The sequence below is a fragment of the Antennarius striatus genome, chromosome 14 (assembly GCF_040054535.1).
Source record: "Antennarius striatus isolate MH-2024 chromosome 14, ASM4005453v1, whole genome shotgun sequence".
NCBI lineage: Eukaryota > Metazoa > Chordata > Actinopteri > Lophiiformes > Antennariidae > Antennarius > Antennarius striatus.
In genome coordinates, this window is record NC_090789.1 from 16,988,380 (window position 1) to 17,010,947 (window position 22,568).

Below are 22,568 nucleotides of genomic sequence, written 5' to 3' on the forward strand. Positions count from 1 at the left end.
GGAAGTTGTGTTTTTTAATTAGCAAGTAAAGAGAACACACTCGTTTTTTACTGTTATCGATAGATCAACCAAATACACTTCGTGTAGTTTTAATCTAAAACTTTTTATGAAACATCTTTGTGTCAACATTTCATTTTTATTTAACAAGTCCCAAACCAGAAACGTTAATATATTCACTACAATTTATGTCTGCGGACACAATTCATAGAAAAATAATCAACTTGCTTACGTTGGTAAACTGTAGCAGAAATTAAGAGGTATTTGTGTTAATATTGATTTTCAGTGTCGAGACAAACTCCAGCGAAAAATTGGCCTTTGTTGCAGGTCTAACTACAAAACTGGGATGTTATTAACTGGCTCTACAGAAGTCATAACTACTGGGAAACTAATCTGGGAAACTAATGACAAATGAAAACCACAGCAAGTTAGTTCACATCTTTTTATCTCCTATACTAAATAAAGCACACATATTATCAACAAGACATGACGAGTTGTAGGAAAGCGTGATTTATTTGAAGAGGACACATGTGGAAGATAACAATATGCTTTTCATTTCACATCCCCACAGAACCATAATAAATCCTTAACTTATCTAGTGTAATCCACTCCTCTATCTGCCCAGTCACCCGAGATCTTTGTCCAATTGCAATCCTTGGCAGGAAAGGAGTAGCTCAGGGTTCAAGCAGCTGGAAGACAAGGGGGAGGGGGGGGGCAAATATTTTAGGGTGAATTATAAAGAAAATGTGTCGTCATTAAAAATACTTCACTGGTTATTTAAATGCTGGAACTCTAAAAAATGCAGTGTTGTCCATCTAGAAGTGAATTTAGATGGACAAGCTTTTTGAATAATAAATCAGGTGCTAGTGAGCAGATTAACTCTGGCATGTAATTGTCCAAATGATGAGACATAAAAATTAAAATCTGCAATTATCTGCTAACACAGGACATCAGCACTCCGACAAAAATATTGTTTTTATATCATCTATAATTGGTAGTCATCACTAGAATAATGAAAACATTATTACAGTGTTAAATAAATGTATTTTGCCCGACTCAAAAATGTTTCCAACAATGAATGGAATATCTGTAAACTCTAAAAGAAAATACAGATTTAAGATTAAATGAACAGAAAACAACACAGTAACAGAATTTAGTGAAAATTCATTGACGTCGTCTCTGGGGTCTCAGAAACCCACCGAAGCACCTGATCTCCAGGGGATAGATTTGAATCCACATGCAGGGACTCTGCAGATTTCTGTTTGTTCATCCTCACACAAAAGTGTGTTTGGTTTTAAACTCAGTTACCATGACTCTACTGAAGTCCGTGTGTACATCCATTTATTCAAGATGTCTTTGCTGCGTCACTGTTCATCGGTTCATGTCTCCATGAATAAAATTGCATTTGTGTTTCAGCTACACACGTTATTATTAGCTGTCTTAGTTTAAGATTTTACAAAGAATAAAAAATATGTGTTAATTAAAATGAATTCAATTGGACTAAAAATTGGAAAAATCAACCCTTATAAGAGGCAAAACAAAATCAAACCAAATCCCTCTAAGGTGTTTTTCCAGAACAAATAAAGGTCAAAGCTCCAGCACACAAGTGGTCTGGCTTCTCTGTTAAAGACAGATTACAGTACTTGTGTGGCGACAACAAGAGACCACACAGGAGAGGAGAGACGGTCAGGCAGCAACAGCAGAATCAGGTTCACTTCACTCATCTCTGACCTCCAGTATCACTGATCAGAAGATTTACATCAGTCTGAAGGCGTTCATCCTTCTGAACTGTAGACACCAAAGTAACACATTCAAGTTTTAAACTTTTTTTTCTTTTTTTTTTAACATTCTACAGATAGTAAACAAGTGCCTTTAGTGCTATATTTTCGAGTATATCATGGTATGGAGCCATTCTCTGAATTAAGACTTCAGTAACCAGCAAAGCTTTGCTTATTAAATTCTGTACCAGCAGTTGCTTCACTAGTATAATTTTTTTTAACCAACTTTGAGCATCTCATTTCATAGTTTTGAATCTCTACATTCTACTGAGGTAAATCTCCATCTGACAGCAAAAAACTTCCATGTCGACTTTAAGTGTCATTTCCTTCACATTAAATACAGACGTTATAAAACTATTAAGATCAAGACACCATGTTTGCAGTTTGGCGTCAGTCACATTGAGCAAGCAAAACCTGATCTAGTCTGTAGGGAAAAGACGTCTCAATGCCTTTTATCATACAATTAACGCTTCCTCCGATTCTCAGCTGGATTTGTCCGTGTCGTGTAGTGTGTTAGAAATCATTAAGACAAAAGTTTCAGTAGAGATGGAAATATGCAACAGCATGGAAAGGGTTAACCACATGTTACAACCAGAACTAAGTAAGTGTTCAAACAAATGTAACTTCCTGCATGCAACGCTTCAGACATGTTCAGCCTGTGAATCCTTTTCCTCACAGTAAAAAGAAATAATGAGTTCCCAATCAACAACGTTTTCAACCAGTAAAAGTCTCTTAAACGTTAAAAAGGTCATTCATTGAGTCCAAGAGAGTGAGAGCAGTTCTTGAGCTAAGCTGGAGGAGTGTGAGGAAGAGGGGGAAACAGAAGGTTACATTGCTGAATGAAGAAAGGGAAACATGTCCGGGGTGAGACAGTTGGCCTCCCTGACTGGCAGGCACACAAACGTAGCTGTCATGCTCGTGCATTTGAAGTGGAGACTTCAAATGTACGCGTCATTTGAAGTCTCCACATGTTACAGTCCAGTTCTGTTTGCCAGTAAACAAACAAACCATTAACGGATTAGTTTAAACGTGATGGACACAACAAAGAAAATCCTTTTCAGTTACTTCTTAGTGAACATTACAACTGGAAACATTATCCAGCCTCCCATTATATACCGATCTATGTGCAAAAGAACAGTTTAGAGGGTTAGATGGATTCCATCATGTATCAGGAAACCCTTGGATAAAACATCTCATCAGCTGTGAGGAAGCTGAAGCCTGTGTTTCATCTCATAGCAGACCTCAAAGGCTTCCATGACTTGGTTCCAGAACAAGTTTCAGATTATTCTCAAGGCCATCACAGTCGCCAACTGAGTCCCACTCAATTCTTTGTTGGGAGCCAAAGGTGGTTCTGGATGGTAAACCCGGAATGCTCCAGAACTGGAGTGTTTTATCCATCAGGAATGGGATAGGATTCCTCACGAACCCTGCCAAGAAGCTGCTGTCCGCTCTGCATCATGTAAGCTGCAGGTCTTAGTAGCTAGAGATGTTTGTCATCAAGGGTGAATAAAGTGAATAAAGTAGGACTTTGTGTTATATTTAGGTAAAACAACTCCGTTTTGAGCCGGGGGCTCTGGATTGCTCCACCAGAGGAAGATCCCCTCCTAAGATAAACTTTTATTGGTGAGCCTCTCCAGATGTCATGTGATCATTTTGTTATCTATTTCTAACCTTTCTGTATTAGTGTTAATTTTCTGCCACTACATGACAGTTTTGAAACTTGTTCTAAAAATAATGTTAATTACAGGAACTGTTGCATTAAGCCATTTAATGCCATGTGTTGTGATGTACAATATGTAATGTACAATATGGGCTTAATAATTTTGCTGTTGTGTTTGCACTGGACACACTGATGGCATTGAAAATGTTAAGTCACAATGACCCTCATAAAGTGTGTCACATCTGTGGGTTTAAGGTTCAGGAATTTTCTTTGATCGTCTTCCAGAGACGTGTCATTGCCACTGAGGAAAACTACAGCCAAACCAAAATACAGGACTTCCTGTTATTTACAGATCTCCACACAATGCTCCTGTCACCTGCGTTAGCTTTCAGGAAGTAAAGGAGGAAATATATCAAACAGTAGATCTAGAAGTACAGAAGAGTGGAGGCGAAGGAGGGGGAAACAACATTCATTTAACAAAAGCAAACCTGTTCAGTGAAGACAAACAAGATGCCATCATGAATATGTTTTAAAGCATTCTGATGAAAAGATGCTCTAGAAGCCTCAATGACATTCTGCCCTGCCACAGGTGAACCAGAAACTCAACTAGCAGTAACACAAGGTAGCGGTGTGGTTAGTGGTTATCGATCAGTTCTACGTGGACTTGTTCACTCGTCAGACTTGATTTGGTGATGAAGAGTAACTGAAACAACTTGAATCCTTTGTTTCTACAACAGGGATCACAGCAGGGAACCTTTGGAACTTCCTCAACTGCTGATGCAACAATGAGTCTCCAACTCCTGTGTTTGCTGATTGACATTATTTTGCTGCCACTGAGACAATCATTCAGCTCTTGTATAATCTTCATTGTAGGAGTAAAAGAAGAAAGCCCAGTGGAGGAGGTAGAGGGAGGAGGAAAGGTTTTTTAAATGAAGATCACTTGGTCTTTACAGGCAGTGGCTTGGGTTTCCGTGGCAGCAGAGAAGGCAGCAACGATGGAGGCAAAGACTACTTTTGGGCTTTTCGACGCATCGATGGATGTGTGTAGGCCCCTGGCACTGTAGTACTTCACCAGAGGGACGGTCTGCCGGTGGTAAGCCTCCAAACGAGAGCGCAGCGTTGTCTCGTTGTCGTCACTGCGGCGTATGAGCGGCTCGCCCGTCACCTGAACAAAGGCCAGAGGCAAAACGCGTGAGAAGAGCATCAGAGGCAGAAGAGGAAGTCAGACGATAAAATCTGTACAAGAATGCAGGCAGTTTGAGGTAGTGGCTATAATGAGGTCAACGCTCACGTCATTTCTCCGTTCAATTTACGTCACTCTGTTTTTTTAAAGCAACCTCAGCTTTCAAACTTTCAAAGCAGGTGGGGTGTTTGCAGTGCTTTGCTTGTTGTTCATTTTGGCTCAGATCATTTCAGTAAGTAAAAAGGCAAATAAACTAACACGAGACAATATAGAATACTGGTCTCATCAATCTGTGGTGTTTTATGTGCTCATGTTGAAACTGTCCTGTCTACACATTCCAGCAGCTCTGCTGCCAGATATTCCTGTTCTAACAGCTCAGGGTGTATGTACAACAAGTAAAGGAATAGTTTTAACACAACTTTTTCTTTTCGTACAAAATGTTAACTCCCTGAAAGTTAGTTGGCAAATTTGTTGAAATCTATGCTAGTGACAATTTGTCCTTGATGGAGACAATTGATCCACCTAGCAGGTATAACATGTCAAGATGTAGACTAAACATGATCATTTTTATGGCGTGCATCGGGATAATCACAAAAAAAAAACCTGTTTGAGAAAAGAGTACTGCTACATTAATCTCACAGATACAGACGCAGCATTTTTCTGAAGGCCAGGAAGTAGCTGGTTTGACCACCGCTTCTCAGTGTGACGTCTCATTCACAGAGTTGATGAAGTTGATTGAGGCCTGACTGTTGGGCTATTCTTTCTGCACACTGGAAGAAGCTGGAGCATGCTGGGATACCCATTGGATTTGACATCAAACACTTGTAAACGACATTCTAGAGGGTTTTTGTTACACAAGACTGTAGGACTGGTGGGCAGTCCTACAGCTGGCGTGTCTGTTGTGTGCTTAACTGTGTGATTAATTGCACATTTTATACTGGCCTTTTATTGTGACGATCCAACACGCACCTGTGTACTAACTATGTTATTCAATCAGCCTCTGGATGTGGAACTCCTGTCAAGGGAAATGGATCATCTGAATAAGGGTTTAGTCCTTTCTAACAGATTCTATTTTGATGGCAAAAACTCTTTTGTGTCAGTTAAAATTTGACTAAAAACCAATGAACTGAAGAGATGAATAAGACACGCTCATTTTAGGTTCCTACAAAGCACTTGTTACATGTACTTGAAGTCTGTCCAGAGGATTTAGCAGAGGTGTGGGTAGGCCTTAAACATTTAGTTCTACAGTCTCACAATCTCCTAAGATTTGACATTCTCCCCGAGTGTCATGCAGTATGTCAGCTCTTTTTTGATGTACAAGGTGAATTAAAAAAAGGTATTTTAATCCGAAATACCTCCAGGTATTTAATTTAGAGGAAATGTCCCAAATATTTCAGATATTCAGACTGAAGTTCATCAACCTTAGACTCAGTTACGGCAGAAGTGGCTTCTAAGTGAGCTTCTAGGTGGGCTACTTACGTCATCCTTCATGGGCTCTTTGGGGGGGTTGAACTCCTCGTGGTAGGAGCGGCCACTCTGCCGATGAATTAGTCTAGGAGGATAAGGGGGAGAAAGTGAGGACAGATGAAGGTTGTACAGGGTGACTCACTAACTTTGTTTTACCGTCTTTCTCACACCCCACCATGCTGCCCTTAGCCAACCTGGACTTGAAGCAGCAGCAGCCGGCCTTTCAGTGTGGGGTATGAAAAGGATAAAATGGGTATTGTGAAGAAAGCGGGGAAACACGGCGGAGATTACATATGAAAATAAAAAAAATATTTCACAATTTCAAATTTTGTAACAGGCCAATGCCCTTTGAAAGGCCTCTGAAATTCTGTAGTCCTGTTCACTGTAACTACTTCAGTTTGTTTCATAAGTAATGACCTGTTGCACAACGGAGGCAGAAAATGAAAAGGTAGCAGTCACCCTGACACACTGCCAACCACCCTGTGTGTCCGTGTTGTCTGCCTTCAACCTGTGGACCTCCTGATATTATTCTAGTATTCCATAAATTTTGGCAACCAAATGTTTTGCCAAATTATTGATCGACACTTGCAAGGTGAGAAAACATCCCCGACAAGCTGTGGATGAACCAGAGGTGTAATCATTAAACTTATCTCTGTTTCACTGCAATGCAGAGTTTTGGCTTTCTTACAGGTGGAGGGCAGCAAAGGTTTGTGAACACACCGAATCAACCACAATATTCCAAGATGTCCATAGAAAATTATTTTAGCGAGTTGCATGGAAAATTCTAAACAATTACTGACTTTTTCTGTATTCAGCTTTGAACACGTTTTTTCTCTCCTTGTTCCAGCATCACTGGACCGTTTTTTGTCTCTACGAAGTAAAGTCACTCAGGTTCTAAAAACAAAGAAAAGAAACTGTAACACAGGGTCTTTGACAAATTCTTATTACCTGGCTTTTTGTTTTTAATTCATGTCTTTGGGACAAACACAGTTTTCAACAGCGATGTGTGTTTGTGTCCAATTATGATCAAATGAATGAATAATACCTGGTCTCAACAGACTCATTTTGATGTATTAACTACTTGTTGGCTGTGCTGTTGGTTGTGACTGAAGTTAGCTGAAGTAGTCAGAAACCTCAATGTATTGAGTAAAATCCTGGACATCTTAATGGTCTGCAGACTATTTCTCCGTTTGTGACCTTAAATCACAATTTTTCATTAAGTACTGATTTCACGGAACAGATTCTCAATCCACTGCCATCAATAGCTACACAACAGAGGATGTGGGCAGGACTAACCTCAGCCACCATCATATAGTTGGCTGGGTGACACTGTTTAACATGCTACTGTATTGTCTGAATTCCTCTAGGGTTCCGTCTCATGGAAGTTTTCCACTGGACATCAGCAGAGATTGTTCAAGTTCACTAAAGCCGGAGTCAAACCAAATAAAATAAGGACTCACTAATCCTTCTGCTTTGGAATTTTGTCGTAAAATATTGCTGATGTGAATACTAGTATGTAAATATTAATGATCATATTAACTTATTAACACATCTGTCTGTACATCACAAAAGAATATATCAATTCCTACTCATTAATGACAAGCATGTAGCTTGATTACGATCCTCATACTAAAAATATGTTCCTTTGGAGCTTCATGTAAAGAATCAGCACAGACGTAAAAAGATGCTGACCAGCTACGACGTTCAGCACATTTCAACAGGGACGGACAAGTCGACTACATTCAGGATTCAACCTGCAGACACAAGACTCTCAAACCCCTTCAGGACATCTTTCATGTTAATCTTTCATGCTCCACTTCTCTTCAACATCACTTCGCTGTCCTGCACGACTTCGGCTCACGTAAGGGTCATGCAGTTTATGATTTCGGCATTGACATCACAGCAGAACTACATGCAAAGTCGCGTAGGTCACACAAGATCCAGCGCGGCTGATAAGTTAAATATGTCACGTTAACATTTTTTCACTGTTTGATACAAAAGAATAAAAATGTAGAACTAATTTTTTCAGTTGACTTATGAAGTCTATTTATCTTCCAGGACTCATCAGAATAATATATTAAGATGTTAGTTATGGTAAATCAAATCTAAAGAAAAAAACTGTGACAAGAGTTGGGAGGAAGAAACGAGCCGTTTTTCCCAAACCTGGGCTCCTGTTCTCTCCCTGCTTGTCCGTACTGGTCTCAAGACATGTGATCGAGAGAGCAGAGGGGGTGGGGTTGTTTTGTAATGAAAGGTTTCATCATGTGTATCTAGACATGATTATGCTACTGTATGTATCTGCTGAAATGTCCTGTTTTCTTATATTACAATATACAGATGTCCCTTCCTGTCAGAAACCTACAGTTACAGCTCGGGTAGGTTTTACATGCTGACAGAATGGAGAGCGTCTCAACACAAAGGAAATCATGAAGTCCTAGGAGGAAAATAGATTCATTCTTTTCTGTGTTGCCTCCTACCTGCCACAGATCCTGCGAACCAACAGGGAGTCGTCCACAGCAAACTCGACCACAGAATCGAGCTTTTCACGTCTCTTCTCCAACAAGTCATCCAGCTACGAGAAACAAACACAAACGGAGTCAAACATAAAGCGTGACTTATATCTATAGTTCAAAACAGCAATCGGTCCCTCCAAGGTTCTCAAAGAGAAAAGCGAAGCAATGGATGCTATCAAAGACAGCAAAGCACTACTCAGAATATGAATAACAAGCTTTACATTCAAGGCTTCAGGCTTAAGTAAATATGTCTTTACCTTAAAGTGTGTTCCTTCTCAAAGTTCCTTTAATACTCAATAATCAAAAGCAAAATACAGAATTTTTTAAACACATTTTGAAGGATGCACATATTACTTACTTCCATAACCTTCAATCCAACATTTGTTAGAGTGAAAAACTAGAAAACTTTTGTAGAAACACAGATGCCTCCACTACTAGCAAAAAAAATAAGAAATCTGTTTGCGTTGATGTGACGGGTGATGACCCAGGAACATGAAAGTGGCAGATACTGTTACTGTGTGAATCTGTATACAGTGGTACCTCTCAGGGCTCGAAATTTTGACCATTTTGGTCGCATATGCACCTAAATTTTTATCAGTGCAACTATTAAATATATTTGGGAGCTCCGGTGCGACTAGGGAAAAAAAAATCTGGTACGCCTTTTTTTTACTCTTCTCTCTCGCTCTTTCTCTCTCTCCATAGAGCAGGAGTCACCAAATGGCGGATCGCGGTCCGGATCCGGACCACGTGGTGGTTCTGTCCGGACCCGTGACCACTCCATGATAAATTCACGAGAGTAGATTTTCTTTGCGCATTTTTACTTGCAGTTCGCGGCTACAGACGGTGGGCGCTGTTCCTCCAGTTAATACGGTAACTGGAGGAACAGCGCCACTCAGTTCAGCCAATCAGATCGTTTGTCTACCCTGCGCTGTCAGTGCACCAGGAAGTGAGACAGCTCCCTACCGCTGTGAGTTTACCGCTACAGCGGAGCACAGAAGAGGGGAGACAGCAGAGCTCCAAACGAAGGGAGGTTAATGAGGAAAACCGCTGGTTAACAATGAGTGGACAAAATTTATGTTTATTCCTCCGTCAGGCAGTTCAAAACCATTTCACCTCATATGGGCTGAACATGTAACATGAATTAAAAGTGGTAACATGAATCACCACTACGAAACAAAGCACAGATCTTTTGCGCAGAATTATCCCCTGAAGTCCGAGCTGAGGGCAAAATGACCGAGAAAAATGCAAACGGATGTTCACTAAAGGCATGGTGGAGGTTGGGGCAACATAAAACATCTTTTAGTGATGTTTTAAAATACAAAACAATCCAATAATAACCAAAATGGTTCAGTCCAGGTACCGGGCTGGCCTGACAGCGCGCCACAATGCGCTATTCAAGCCACACCCTGGTAGTGCCTCGGTTTGGCCCCTGACCCGAAGGCGGACCAATGCAGCATCCTCAGGTGAGCGTCTCTCATACAGTTTTGTGTGGATGTGGGGAAAACGCATAGGCGCCGAGTGTGCACCTTCGAACGCACTACCGCGACAGTTTGTTTGATGTGGACACGTGAGTGTGGACCTGCCAGAGAATGTGCGTGAAACAGTCTGAGCAGCAAAAAACAATGAGAGCGCAGCTGCGGCCGCTCTCCTGGGCGAGGGACAGCGGCGCACTTGATGCATTTTTATGCTTTATAAAACATTTATGTCTGAATTTTGGGGGGCTTGGAACGGATTAGGGCATTTGCATGGAAAACACGTCTCTACTTACAAAATTTTCTACTTAAGACATTTCTTCCAGAACCAATTCATTTCATAAGTAGAGGTACCACTGTATAAATAAAGGTTGATTGATTCATTGATTGATTCAGATCACAGACAACGTAACTCTGCTGCCATCTGCTCCCTTTCTGTGAGACTGCAACTCCAAAGTGTTATAGACCGTTGATATTGTAACATCTCTTTTATATTATGTGCAATATAGTACAACAAAATCTGACTAACAAAATATGGAAACGAAGAGGTCAATTACAAAAGAAATTAATGTGGAAAATATTGAGCCTAGCTAGAAACAGCAGAAAACCTTTAGCCGAGCTGTGTGCTACTAATCTTTTCTTCTTCTGTTGCCTACAATATATTCATATTGATATTTAATTTTTCTAGATTACAATTCTCAGCCAACACAAACTCAACACTTCTTGTACTTATGTCACATTTAAAGCCTAGTCATGATTTCAGTGACACACCCATTGTCTAAAAAGGCTCTAATTGTTGTGTAAAATTGATTCAGAAGGTTTACACAATTACTAAAAACTGCACTAGGCTGAAGTATTGATGGAAATGTTTTCAAACATTAACTTGTATTGAGAAATAAAGCATGATGTGTCACCGCTGACCTAATTTCTGGACTCTTTGCAGTATGAGCAGATGCTGAGTCAAATGTGACATCAACTAGTAACATTCAGTAGAAATTGGTCTGAAAATATCTTTCTTAACCCAACCCTACATAAAGATTAAGATTTTCTTCAGGGGTTTATTCAACTTTATTCATCCCTAAAGAAAGTAACAACACTCAGATGAATCCTAACCTTTTCTGCTTGCGTGACTGTGCGAGGGAAGCCGTCCAACAGGAAGCCGTTCTTGCAGGCTGTCGTATCCAAGTTCTGTTCTATGAGCTCCACGACCATGTCATCACTGACCTGCAATGAACAGAAGTATTCGTTTAATCCATGGAGTCACACTGATTCCTGCCACTTCCTGCATAGAAACAGTTCTGTGGACACACGAAGATGTAAAATAAACATTGAATAATACACACAACTAAGGAAATCAGATGTATTAACAACAGGCCAAACATTTATAGTTCTTATACCAAGAGACATTAATTTTGCTAAAAGAAGAAAAACTGCAGATTCAAAGCATGTTTTCTCTGTAGAAAATTAATTAGAAACTTTGAATCTGATTTAATGCATTATCCTTCAATAAACTCAACTTTCATGAAAGCTGAACTTTTGAGTGTGCAGCCAGCCAAGAAAATGCAGGTTCTGGACGTATAGTGCATTTTAACTCATTAAGATCAATAAAACATGCAGTGTCTGCAAAGTCAGCAGGTCATTCAACGAAAATCTATATGATTGTGGCACAGACTACATTCTGTCTGTTTTCATGCTACTTTGTAGAAGCACATCCCTGGCTTGCTTTCTTACTGGTTTGAACAAGAGAGGGATCCTTTTCACTGTAAATGCCAATTGGGGCCGAATGTGAGACGTGTCGTCATGTTGAACTGCACATGAAGGTTAAGGTTCACATAGACTGAAGGCTAAAGAGCAATAAAAGGACAGGTGATAAGAAAGGTGAAGGTTACCAGTTTGCCAGCATCCATGGTCTCCTTGAGCTTCTTGCCAAGCTCAGAGCCTGAGGCCACCATCGCTCTCAGCATGTCACCAGTGGCCAGGTGGCAGACACAGTACTTTTCTGCCAGCAAAGGGGCCTGTAGGAGGGTGAAGACCTCATTAAGTTCAACCAATACCTACATGTTGTAAATATTTAAAGATGCACAAACAATCATACAAATGAAATAAAGGGTCGAGGTCTTCTGATCAGTAATAAACAGGTCAAGACGGCAAAACTAATATTTAGAAGATTCTTTCAAATGCAGCAGAATCAACCAGTGTGAAATAAAACTAAAACTACAAGCCATGATTGTATTCATGATTAACAATAACTAAATTTGCATGCAGTTTACTAGGATACAAACAAGGACAAGAGAATATTTCTTTGTCACTTTATTATTTGACTACGACCACTGCTATTGATCATTGTATGTCAATCACTGCACTAAGCTCTGAAGAATTCACTCATCCAAAACAAATAAATCTTAGAAGCACTGACACAACACCACAGCTTCACTAAGAACTTTAAACAGCCGACTACAATGGGTGAAAAAGAAAGAGACAGAAGACATGTGATAGCACAAGCCTGAATATTTCAACACACTCGCCCAGAGGTGATACACGATATGATCAAACTACATGATGGACTGAACCAGACCATCGTGACCTTTGGTACCTACGAAGCTTCAAGTCATAGTACACATACGATGAATTCCTAAAAGTAAATGACAGACAAAAGAGCTCCTAAAAATACTTGGCACTTCATAATAATCTTCACTGTGCTTCTTGCACTTTTGGTAGACATCCTCCTGATTTATAGACATTTCATTCATTTAAAGGTGAACATTATTCAACAGACATGGAAAAATTAACAGGCATGTTAATCAACTTCATAATAATAAATTGTATGTCTCCATTTTACACATTGACAATGGACTGATCTACCTGAAGGACTGGCTTGACTAGAATCGACCGTGGCCAACTCCCACCTGAGGATTCTTTTGTACAACCTCAACTGAAAACAACACAACTCAAACCAATACAAACGTAATACATTAGAAATATGCTTATTTTAAATGCGACGATAGGTAACAGTATCGTGACTGGGCATGAAAGAAGCATCACTGACAGGCCCACAGGTGAGTTTGAGCTCACTTTATCACAAGTACCTGAACAATCTGACAAGTTCAAAAACTCACCTCAGTTTACTGTAACACAACATTCTGGAACGGACAATGCAAAAGACACCGCAATATCAAGAACATAAAGTTCAAATAAACAATGAATGTCAAACTACACAAATGACTTCAATTTGATGTTAACTTCTGCATAGAACTGACCCGGACATAGAGATGTGCAAAGACACTTTAATTATAATGTAGTTATAGCTCAGCCTTAATGTGACGAAATGACAAACACACATAACACACCAACTTTAATAGCCAACAGTTGTCCAGTTGTGTTTATTTCGAAGTGAAGTAACACACTGAAACAAACAAGACCGACCATTAGCACATGAGATTACCATTAGCGTTAGCATCAGCAACTAATACCGGCCATGCGCGAATGGCTAAAGGCTAACAGCTAGCTGCAGGGGTGCTTCTTTTCACCTGCGTCCCCTTCCCGGCTCCTGGTGGTCCAAGCAGGATGGCACGGATCCCCTCCCGCATACCGGTGACCGCCTCCTTCGGCTGTGTGCTGGGGGCCATCTCTGTACTCACAGACCACCAGGGAAGAAAGTTTTGTGAAGTCGGTCTGTGCCGATCTAATGACAGCTCTGCCAAGTTGGCTCGGGAAAGAAATGGGTCTGCCTCTTGCAGCGCCTCAACGGCTAAGCCCCACCCTTCTGTGGAAAATGCGATATATGGTAGGCTGTTACATCTGTCCGTCAGCAATACTATGCGATGATTGGATAAACATTGTTAGACGTCATGTCCGAAAAAAACCTTAAATCCGGAATAACCTTTAGGAGTAAAGGATTTAATATGTGCTCTTTTTAATAGATTATTTAAATTTGTTAAATTTAGGTAATTATTGCGTTATTGCGTTATTGTTTATTATTAGCGTTATTACTGAGAATTTCACATAAAACAGCATTATAGAGGAGGTTGCGAGTTGCGATCCAAGACTTTACAGTATGTATTTATAAAAAACTTGGTGCTTTCGTTAACACAACTGCTTGATCGTTTCTCTATATACTTATTACATGGTTTAATTTTATTGTGCTGAAAAAAAAAAGCATCAAGGACAGATGTCCAAAAAATGAGTAGTGCATCATTTGTTTTCCTCTTTTCAACCATGTGACTAGCCCTCAAATCAGTCTGTCTCTGCAAGAAAGACAATTTCCACCAACATCACTGACATGCAGATAGATCAGAACAAAACCAGTAATCAAACACTGAACAGTAACTTTGTGAATATTTTATTTTTCTCTAGCAAAACCACAAATGCACCTGTCGGTTGCTCACTGAGAATAATGAAGGCCGGACATTTTCGCTTGTCTGTTCCAACATCTCTGGGTAGTTGCTTTCAAAAGGAACTAGGCACCAGAGTCCAAAAGTCAAAATCCAAATCCTTTAACCAGTCCAAATTCAAAGTCAGGAAAAACTAAGAACTTACAATACCAGAGGGATATCCAAAAATCATGGTTGAACAGGCAAGGGGTCAAAAATCAAAACAAGAACAGACAAGACAAGGCTAAACTCGTGGTCGTACAAAAGGTGGTCGAGTAAAACAGTAAACAATTGGCACACGCGATACTTTGCTCAAAGGACTACTGAATACACTGTGACTACGCTGAACAGAAGTGAAGCGCCTTAAATAGACAGGCCAGGGTGCTAAATTAGTCTCAGGTGGAACTAATGACAAACTAATTAACTATGGGAGGAAGTAAACACAGATTGGCTAAATACCAAATGAAACAAACCAGATGCAACAAATCAGTAAATGGCTCTGAGGTGTGGGCGGATCGGAAGGTGAAGGACAGATGGATGATGGAGAGATGGCAGAGGGAAGTGACAGAGTAGGAAGTGAGATGGGAGAGGAAGTTTGGAGCATTGCAGGTGAACAGACGGAAGAAAGTGGCAAAGGAGGCAGCAAGGAGAGGGGATTATAACTCATCGGTATCAAGCAGTGAAGGAGAGCAAAGTGTAAGGCCAAAGCAAAGCGAGGAATATAAAGTAATTATTAGACTGACTCAGGAAGGACAATCATTTGGTGAGTGGAACCCAGTTAAGCTGACGAAAGCCATACATAAAGTTCTTGGAGAGGTTAAAAGTGTGAAAGTGCTGCGAAATGGGGCATTGCTGGTCTTATGTAGGGATGGGGCACAGCAAGGAAAGGCAATAAGAGTGAGTAGAATGGAGGGGAAGTCTGTAGCATGCTTGATGCCAGAAGAGAGGAGAGGGGTTGTGGGGGTTATTTCGAAAATATTCCCACAGCTATTACCTGTGACGAGATCAGGGATAATATACTGTAGAGGGGGCAAGAGTGCTGGAAGTGCAGAGACTACAAATGAGTAGAAATGGAGAGAAGATGGACAGTCTCTCTGTTAAAATCAGGTTCAATGAACCAAAGCTGCCAGAGAAAGTATACTTAGGTTACATGTGTTATAAAGTTAGACCATTTATTCCCCCACCGCTCAGGTGCTTTAAGTGCCAGAAGTACAGACATGTTGCAGCGGTTTGCAGGGGGAAACAGAAATGTGGGAGATGTGCAGGTGATCATGATCACGGTAAATGTCAAGTAGGGGCCAAGCTCAAATGCTGAAACTAAGGGAGGAACCCTTAGTTGCAGCATTTGAGCTTGGCGTATCGAGGTTGTGAGGCAGGCAAGAAGGCGGCAGAGATTCAGAAAGTGAAAATATCAATGGGAATATCGTATGCAGAAGCAGCGAAGAAAGTGGGGAAAAATCAGATAGATCCTGCAAAATCAGTGAGGGCAGACACCAGCAACATAGTCGAAGATAGTGTGGCTAAAGCAAAGGAAAATACACTTACAGTGGGTAAGAACGACTTTGTACTGTTCATGGTGGAAGTGATCAATTGTTCAGCGCAAACTAATAGCAAAACGGAGAAGATTAAGATAATTATCAAGGCTGCAGAAAAGTACCTTGACATCAGAGGGCTCAGCAGTGAAAAGGTTCAGGAAATATTAGCTGGAGAAGTAGACTCACTGACATGGACTGGACACTCCTCATGGTCCTAGCTATCCTATAGTGGGACGCTAGAAGTCTTATTGCTAATGGTCAAGAATTTAAGAAATTTATAGAAGAAAGGGGTGAAGAGGCCCAAGTAATATGTATTCAAGAGACACGGCTAAAGCCACAGTGGGACTTTACGTTAAATGGGGACTCTGCAGTAAGAAATGACAGAGAAGATAGAAGTGGGGGAGTAGTGGCCACATTTATTAAAAGAGGAGTGAACTATAGGGTAGAAAAGTCAAGTGATAAACATGAAACAATAGTAATAAGAATATGGACAGAAACTAATAATGTGACAATAATAAACTACTATAATCCAGGTAACAGATTGTCCAGGGAGGTACTTCATGAAGCAGGCGGACAGGTGGAGGGTAGTGTAGTATGGTGCGGGGATTTTAATGCTCACAATACTTTATGGGTGAGCATGAATACAGACTGCAATGGGAAAATAATAGAAGAATACATAGATGATAGCGAGATGGTGTGTGTAAATGACGGCAGAGGCACTCGATACAACACATCTAGGAATACGGAAAGTGCAATAGATCTCACTTTAATGTCGGCTGGGATGGTGGGAGTTAGTACATGGGAAGTATTAAAATGCACAACTTTGGGGAGTGATCATTATCCAATAATAGTCAAAATTGGAATTAGTCTAATACAGGATAGTGAGGAAAGACCGCCGAAGTGGAAGCCAGAAAGTGCTAATTGGGAAAGATTCAGAGAAATCGGTGAAAGTAAATATGGGGAAATAGAAGAGGAAAGAATAAAGAATGAGATGGAGTTTAATGAGAAAGTGATGGGAGCAATTAGGCTAGCAGCAGAAAAGTCAATTCCGCAGATGAAGGGAAAAAGAACAAGGAAAAACGTGCCATGGTGGAATGAAGACTGTAGCAGAGCAATCAAGGAAAGAAATAGAGCATTTAGGAACTTAAAAAAACATCATACTCTGGAGTCGTTGACTAAATATAAGAGAGCACAAGCAGTAGTGTGCAGAATTATACGCCAAGTGAAGAGAACATCATGGAGACAGTACTGTAATACAATAGGGCGAGAAACAAAATTAACAGATATATGGGGAATGATCAGGAAAATGAGCAGAATTAACAGAAACTACGAAATCCCAGGGCTACGGGTCGATAACTAAATAGTAGTAGGGAAAGATAGAGTGGAGGTTCTAGCAAAGACCTTTGTCAGGGTACATAGCTCTGAAAACCTAACTCTGAATGCTAAAACTAATAGAGAAAAGATGACAGGACAAAACCAGGGTATTAAGAGTAAAAAAACAATATCTAGGGAGGGAATAAATGTGCCATTTAACATACTTGAGATAAAGAGAGCAGTAGCTAAAGAAAAGCAGACGACGCCAGGGAAGGATGGATATGTTGGCACAGATGAGTGAGAGATGGGAAACAGCAGTCTCAATACCGTGCTAAAATTGTATAATAAAGTACTGTATGGGAATCAGGCAAAATATCAGCCAAGTGGAAGGAATCAATTATAGTCCCTATACCAAAACCAGGGAAAGACCAGTCAGATCCAGCAAACCATAGACCCATTGCACTGACATCTCAGCTGGGGAAGTTAATGGAGCGAATGGTTATGAAGCGGCTAAATTATTTTTGGAGAACAAAAACCTCATGTCACAGTACCAAAGTGGTTTTCGCAAAGGAAGAGGGACTACGGATAATGTATTAAGGTTAGAGTCAGAGATTAGGAAAGCTCAAGCTAATAAAGAAATAGTTCTAGCAGTCTTCTTTGACATTGAAAAGGCATATGATATGCTGTGGAAGGAAGGTCTCCTCGTAAAAATGAGCAAAATGGGCATCACAGGAAATATGTAGATAGATAGATAGATAGATATATACTTTAATGATCCCAAGGGAAATTCAGGTGACATCTGCTCGCAAGAGATACAATAAATACAATAAATACACACATGACAGAAAGTATAAGTAACATTATATACATGCTGTTACATAATTATAACAACAGGAAAAAGAATAGCCTAAAATAAAAGGAAGGAAGCATAGGCACATGGGAGAAGAAGAGAAGAAAGAGCTTTGGGAGTCGATGAAGTGTGATGAGTAACACGTGAATGAGCCGAGCTGTTAACTGGTTAAGGACCCCCACAAGTGTCCCACAGCGCATCCACAGTGCGTCCCAGACCCCCCACGTCTATCCTTTCTCACCCGACCTTGATGACCCTGCGGCTTCAGACCCCCTCCTCCTGAGAGAGTGGTTGTGCCCCCTGATGGCACGAGGCACAAAGGAGGTCCTGAGTCTCTCAGTGGAGGAGCTTGGTGACAGCAGTCTGCCACTGAAGGAGCTCCTCTGCTGGGTGATGGTGGTGTGCAGGGGGTGGGTGGTGTTACCCAGGATCGACCTAAACCTGGACATAGTCCTCCTCTCTAGGACAGTCTGTATCGAGTCCAGATCCTGACCGATCACAGAGCTAGCCCTCCGGATGAGCCTGTGGATTCTCTCTGTGTCCCGTTTCCTGGCACCACCACCCCAACACACAATGGCGTGAAACAGCACACTGGACACAATGGACTGGTAAAACAGTCTGAGCAGATTAGAGCTGACGTTGAAGGAGGCCAGCCTCCTCAAGAAGTACAACCTACTCTGACCCTTCTTGTATACACAGTCCAGGTTGTGCGACCAGTCCAGTCTACTGTCCAGCTGCAGCCCCAGGTACTTATAAGTCCCCACAACGTCCACCTCCTTACCCCCGATGACTACTGGCTGTGGGGAGGGTGGTGCCCGCCGGAAATCCAGCACCATCTCCTTGGTTTTGGAGATGTTCAGCTGAAGCTCGTTCCGCTGACACCACCCCACAAAGTCCGTCACCACTCTCCTGTACTCCCTCTCATCACCCCCCCTGATACATGCCACAATTGCAGTGTCATCAGAGAACTTCTGCATGTGGCACGTACCCGAGTTGTGTTGGAAGTCTGTTGTGTAGAGGGTGAAGAGAAGGGGGGAGAGTACCGTTCCCTGCGGGGCCCCGGTGCTGCTGGTCACCACTGATGACAGACAGTTCCCCATACGGACGTACTGGGGTCTGTCTGTTAGATAGTCCGTGATCCAGCTCACGAGGTAGGGATCCACACCCATGGATGACAGTTTCTCCCGCAGGAGCCGGGGCTGGATGGTGTTGAAGGCGCTCGAGAAGTCGAAAAAGAGCACCCTCACTGCACAACTCCCGACATCCAGGTAGGAGAGGGCCCGGTGGAGGAGATACAGGACTGCATCATCAGCCCCAACTTGTGGCCGGTAGGCGAACTGGAGAGGGTCCATCGCACCCTGCACCAGGGGACGCATGAGCTCCAGGACCAGTCGCTCTAGGGTCTTCATCACGTGCGACGTGAGAGCGACTGGTCGATAGTCGTTGAGCTCAGTGGGGCGTCTCCGCTTGGGTACAGGGACGATGCAGGATGTCTTCCACAAGGACGGGACCCTCCCCAGCCGGAGACTGAGGTCGAAGACCTGGTGTAGGGGTCCGCCCAGTTCGGCAGCACAGGCCTTGAGGAGTCTAGGGGGGACCTGGTCTGGTCCGGCCGCCTTCCTTGGGCGAAGCCTCCGCAACGCAGACGTCACCTGTTCCACGGTGATGGCCGTAAGTGGGGGCGCGGCACGTTGATCCCTCCGGCCGGGGGGTCCGGCAGTTGGGGTGGGGGAAGGATCTGGGTTTGGGCTGAAGTAAGTGGGCGAGGTGGACGGAGAGGGAGAGGGGGATGCAGATAAGCCGGACGGAGAGGGGGAGAAGGAGGTTGGTGGAGTCGGATCAGATGGGCCGGGGGAACTCAGGGGACAGGCGCATGGAGTGATGGGGGAGCTGAACCGATTAAAAAAGCTGTTAAGTTCATCAGCTCTCTCCACGTTCCCCTCCACTGTACCGCGGCCCTCTCCATAGCCGGTGATGGCCCTCATGCCACTCCAGACCTCCCGCACTTGGTTGCGCCCAAGCTGGTTCTCCAGCTTCCTCCTGTAGCTGTCCTTGGCCTCCCTCAGGCAGAGTCTCACTTCCTGCTGAGCCTCTCTCATCGCATCCTCGTTCCCACTCCTGAACGCCCGCTTCTTCCTGTTCAGGACAGCCTTCACCTCCTTTGTTACCCATGGTTTGTTGTTTGGGTAACACTTGACTGTCCTGACAGGGACCACTGTGTCCACACAGAAGTTCATATAATCTGTAAAACACTGAGCTGCCCCCTCAATGTCTTCCCCATGTGAGCCCACAATAACATCCCAGTCGGTGGTCTGGAAGCAGTCCCTCAGCGTCTCCTCTGCTTCCGGGGACCACCTCCTGACCTGCCGTGTTGTTGCTGGCAGCCGTTTCACCAGCGGGATGTAGGTGGGCTGAAGGCACACTAGGTTGTGGTCCGATCTGCCTAGTGGGGGGAGGGGGGTGGCGGTGTATGCCTCCTTGGCATTCGTGTAAAACAGATCGATGGTTCTGTTCTTCCGTGTGGGACAGTCTACACACTGGAATTGAAATGTACAACTGGGTGTTGAGCTTTCTGTTTGAAAGGAAGATTGATTTTTTTTTTTTTAATTTTATATACTGTTGTAATCCCCGAAGGGAAATTAAGAATGCACACTCTAGTTTTTTGTTAGTCTTATCAATCACATGCATATTAGTGTGTACAGGCCCCTGTAATTCACACAACCACACACAAGGGGGCCTGTAGGCATGCAAGGGAGGTAGAGTGGCGGGCAGCCCCTTTTTGTGGAGTGCCCAAATGAGCAGCTTGTGAGGGGGGATGGCGCCTTGCTCAAGGGCGCCTCGGCAGTGCTCTGAGGTGTCCCACTGTCAGCTCACCTCCGGGTGTCATTTTTGGGCAGGAGCGGGAATCGGTGTGGGTGGGCACAAATTACTCCAGACAATACAGTGTAGAGAATGCAACTCCCCAAGGAAGTGTGTGCAGTCCAACATTGTTTAATATTATGATAAATTATACCTCTGAGCAAATACAACCAAGCGTAGGGAAGTCATTATTTGCGGATGATGGGGCCTTGTGGGTTAGGGGGCGCAACATACAATATTTACAGCAGAAACTGCAGAGTGCTATTGGGAGAGTAGAACGGTGGGCAGAGTGCTGGGTATTTAAATTCTCAGTGAGCAAGACACAGACAATATGCTTTGCAAGAAGACATAAGAAAGTGGAATTGTATCTATATGGCCAAAAAATAGAACAGGTTGGAACAGTAAGATTTCTGGGGTTGTGGATAGATGAAAAACTAACGTGGAGACAGCATATAGACAGGCTTGTTAATAAATGCAAAAAAGTGAATAATTTATTAAAATGTGTAGCTGGAAAGGACTGGGGAGCATCAAGAACATCACTGTTAGGGATATACCAAGCCGTGATGAGAGCCACATTAGACTATGGGTGTATAGCATATATGTCAGCCGCAGATACTTGAAGAAACTAGAGGTACAGCAAGCTCAAGAGTTGAGAATATGTTGTGGGGCATATAAAACCTCCCCGGTAGCAACTATACAGGTTGAAACAGAACAGCCACTGAGAATTAGAAGAATTAAAATCATGTTGGCATATTGGGTTAATATCAAGGGGCACGAAGAAGATCACTCCACAAAGTGTATCCTGAGGGAGTGTTGGGAATATGAAAACAGCAGCGCAGCCAGTTTTGGTAGAATTGGGAATGGAGTTGCAGAAAGGGCAGGGTTAAGCCGGATTCATGTTGGGAAAATGGTTCCAGTATCAAGGATTCCCCCATGGTTGTTTATGATGCCAGAAGTAAATCTTGGAATCAAGAAACTTCTTAAGGAAACGAAGAGACAAAGCACAGCTGTGTTCATAGCCATGAAATACTTGGAAGAGAAATATGGCAATAGTCAAATAATATTCACAGATGGATCAAAAGACCCAGACACTGGCCGAACTGGGGCTGCAGTATATATCCATACAGGAAAAATTAGAATAAAGTATAGGTGTTCGGATCACATATCAGTGTACGCAGTAGAATTAGTAGCGATAATAATAGCATTACAGTGGATAAAAATGCATGGGAAGGAAAGGTCAATCATAGCATCAGACAGCTCTTTCAAGCATACAAACAATGAATTCATGTAGACAAGATCTAATATTTGAGGCACACAGTAATCTGTATGAAATCTGTGAGAGAGGGCTGGGGGTGAGTTTTGTGTGGGTTCCTGCCCATGTGGGAATAGAAGGAAATGAGGAGGCAGACATGCTAGCAAAGCAATCATTAAGGCAACAAGACATGGACCTGCAAATCAGTTTAAGCAAAGCAGAAGGGAAGGCACTCAATAAAAAATATAGTCAGAAACAGTGACAAGAATACTGAGAGTTGGCAGAAACGGGCAGGCATTTATTTTCAATACAGAGACA

The 22,568-nt window shown here is 42.4% G+C and overlaps 1 protein-coding gene across 2 annotated transcripts; it reads right to left on the reverse strand.

Annotated features, from left to right (window-relative positions):
* Positions 1-486: 486 nt before the first annotated feature.
* On the reverse strand, positions 487-13,780 carry ak2 (adenylate kinase 2). Of its 2 annotated transcripts, XM_068333785.1 has the most exons (7): positions 13,598-13,780; positions 11,960-12,085; positions 11,184-11,294; positions 8,563-8,657; positions 6,098-6,170; positions 4,387-4,600; positions 487-686 (listed from the first exon to the last, which is right to left on the reverse strand). In XM_068333785.1, exons 1-7 carry the CDS (start codon positions 13,694-13,696, stop codon positions 679-681), a joined length of 726 nt encoding a protein of 241 aa, XP_068189886.1. In that variant the 5' UTR covers positions 13,697-13,780; the 3' UTR covers positions 487-678. The 2 variants fall into 2 exon arrangements, with proteins under 2 accessions (XP_068189886.1, XP_068189885.1); XM_068333784.1 differs by lacking the exon at positions 487-686 and having other exon boundaries at positions 4,346-4,600.
* Between the last annotated feature and the right edge of the window lie 8,788 nt (positions 13,781-22,568).

Excerpts from the sequence above, each read along its gene's own strand:
- ak2 (XM_068333784.1), bottom strand. The coding sequence starts at position 13,696 with ATGGCCCCCAGCACACAGCCGAAGGAGGCGGTCACCGGTATGCGGGAG. Across the intron at positions 11,295-11,959 it reads CCATGGATGCTGGCAAACTG|GTCAGTGATGACATGGTCGT; the intron begins GTAACCTTCACC and ends TGTTCATTGCAG. Across the intron at positions 4,601-6,097 it reads AAGAGCCCATGAAGGATGAC|GTGACGGGCGAGCCGCTCAT; the intron begins GTAAGTAGCCCA and ends GCCTTTGTTCAG.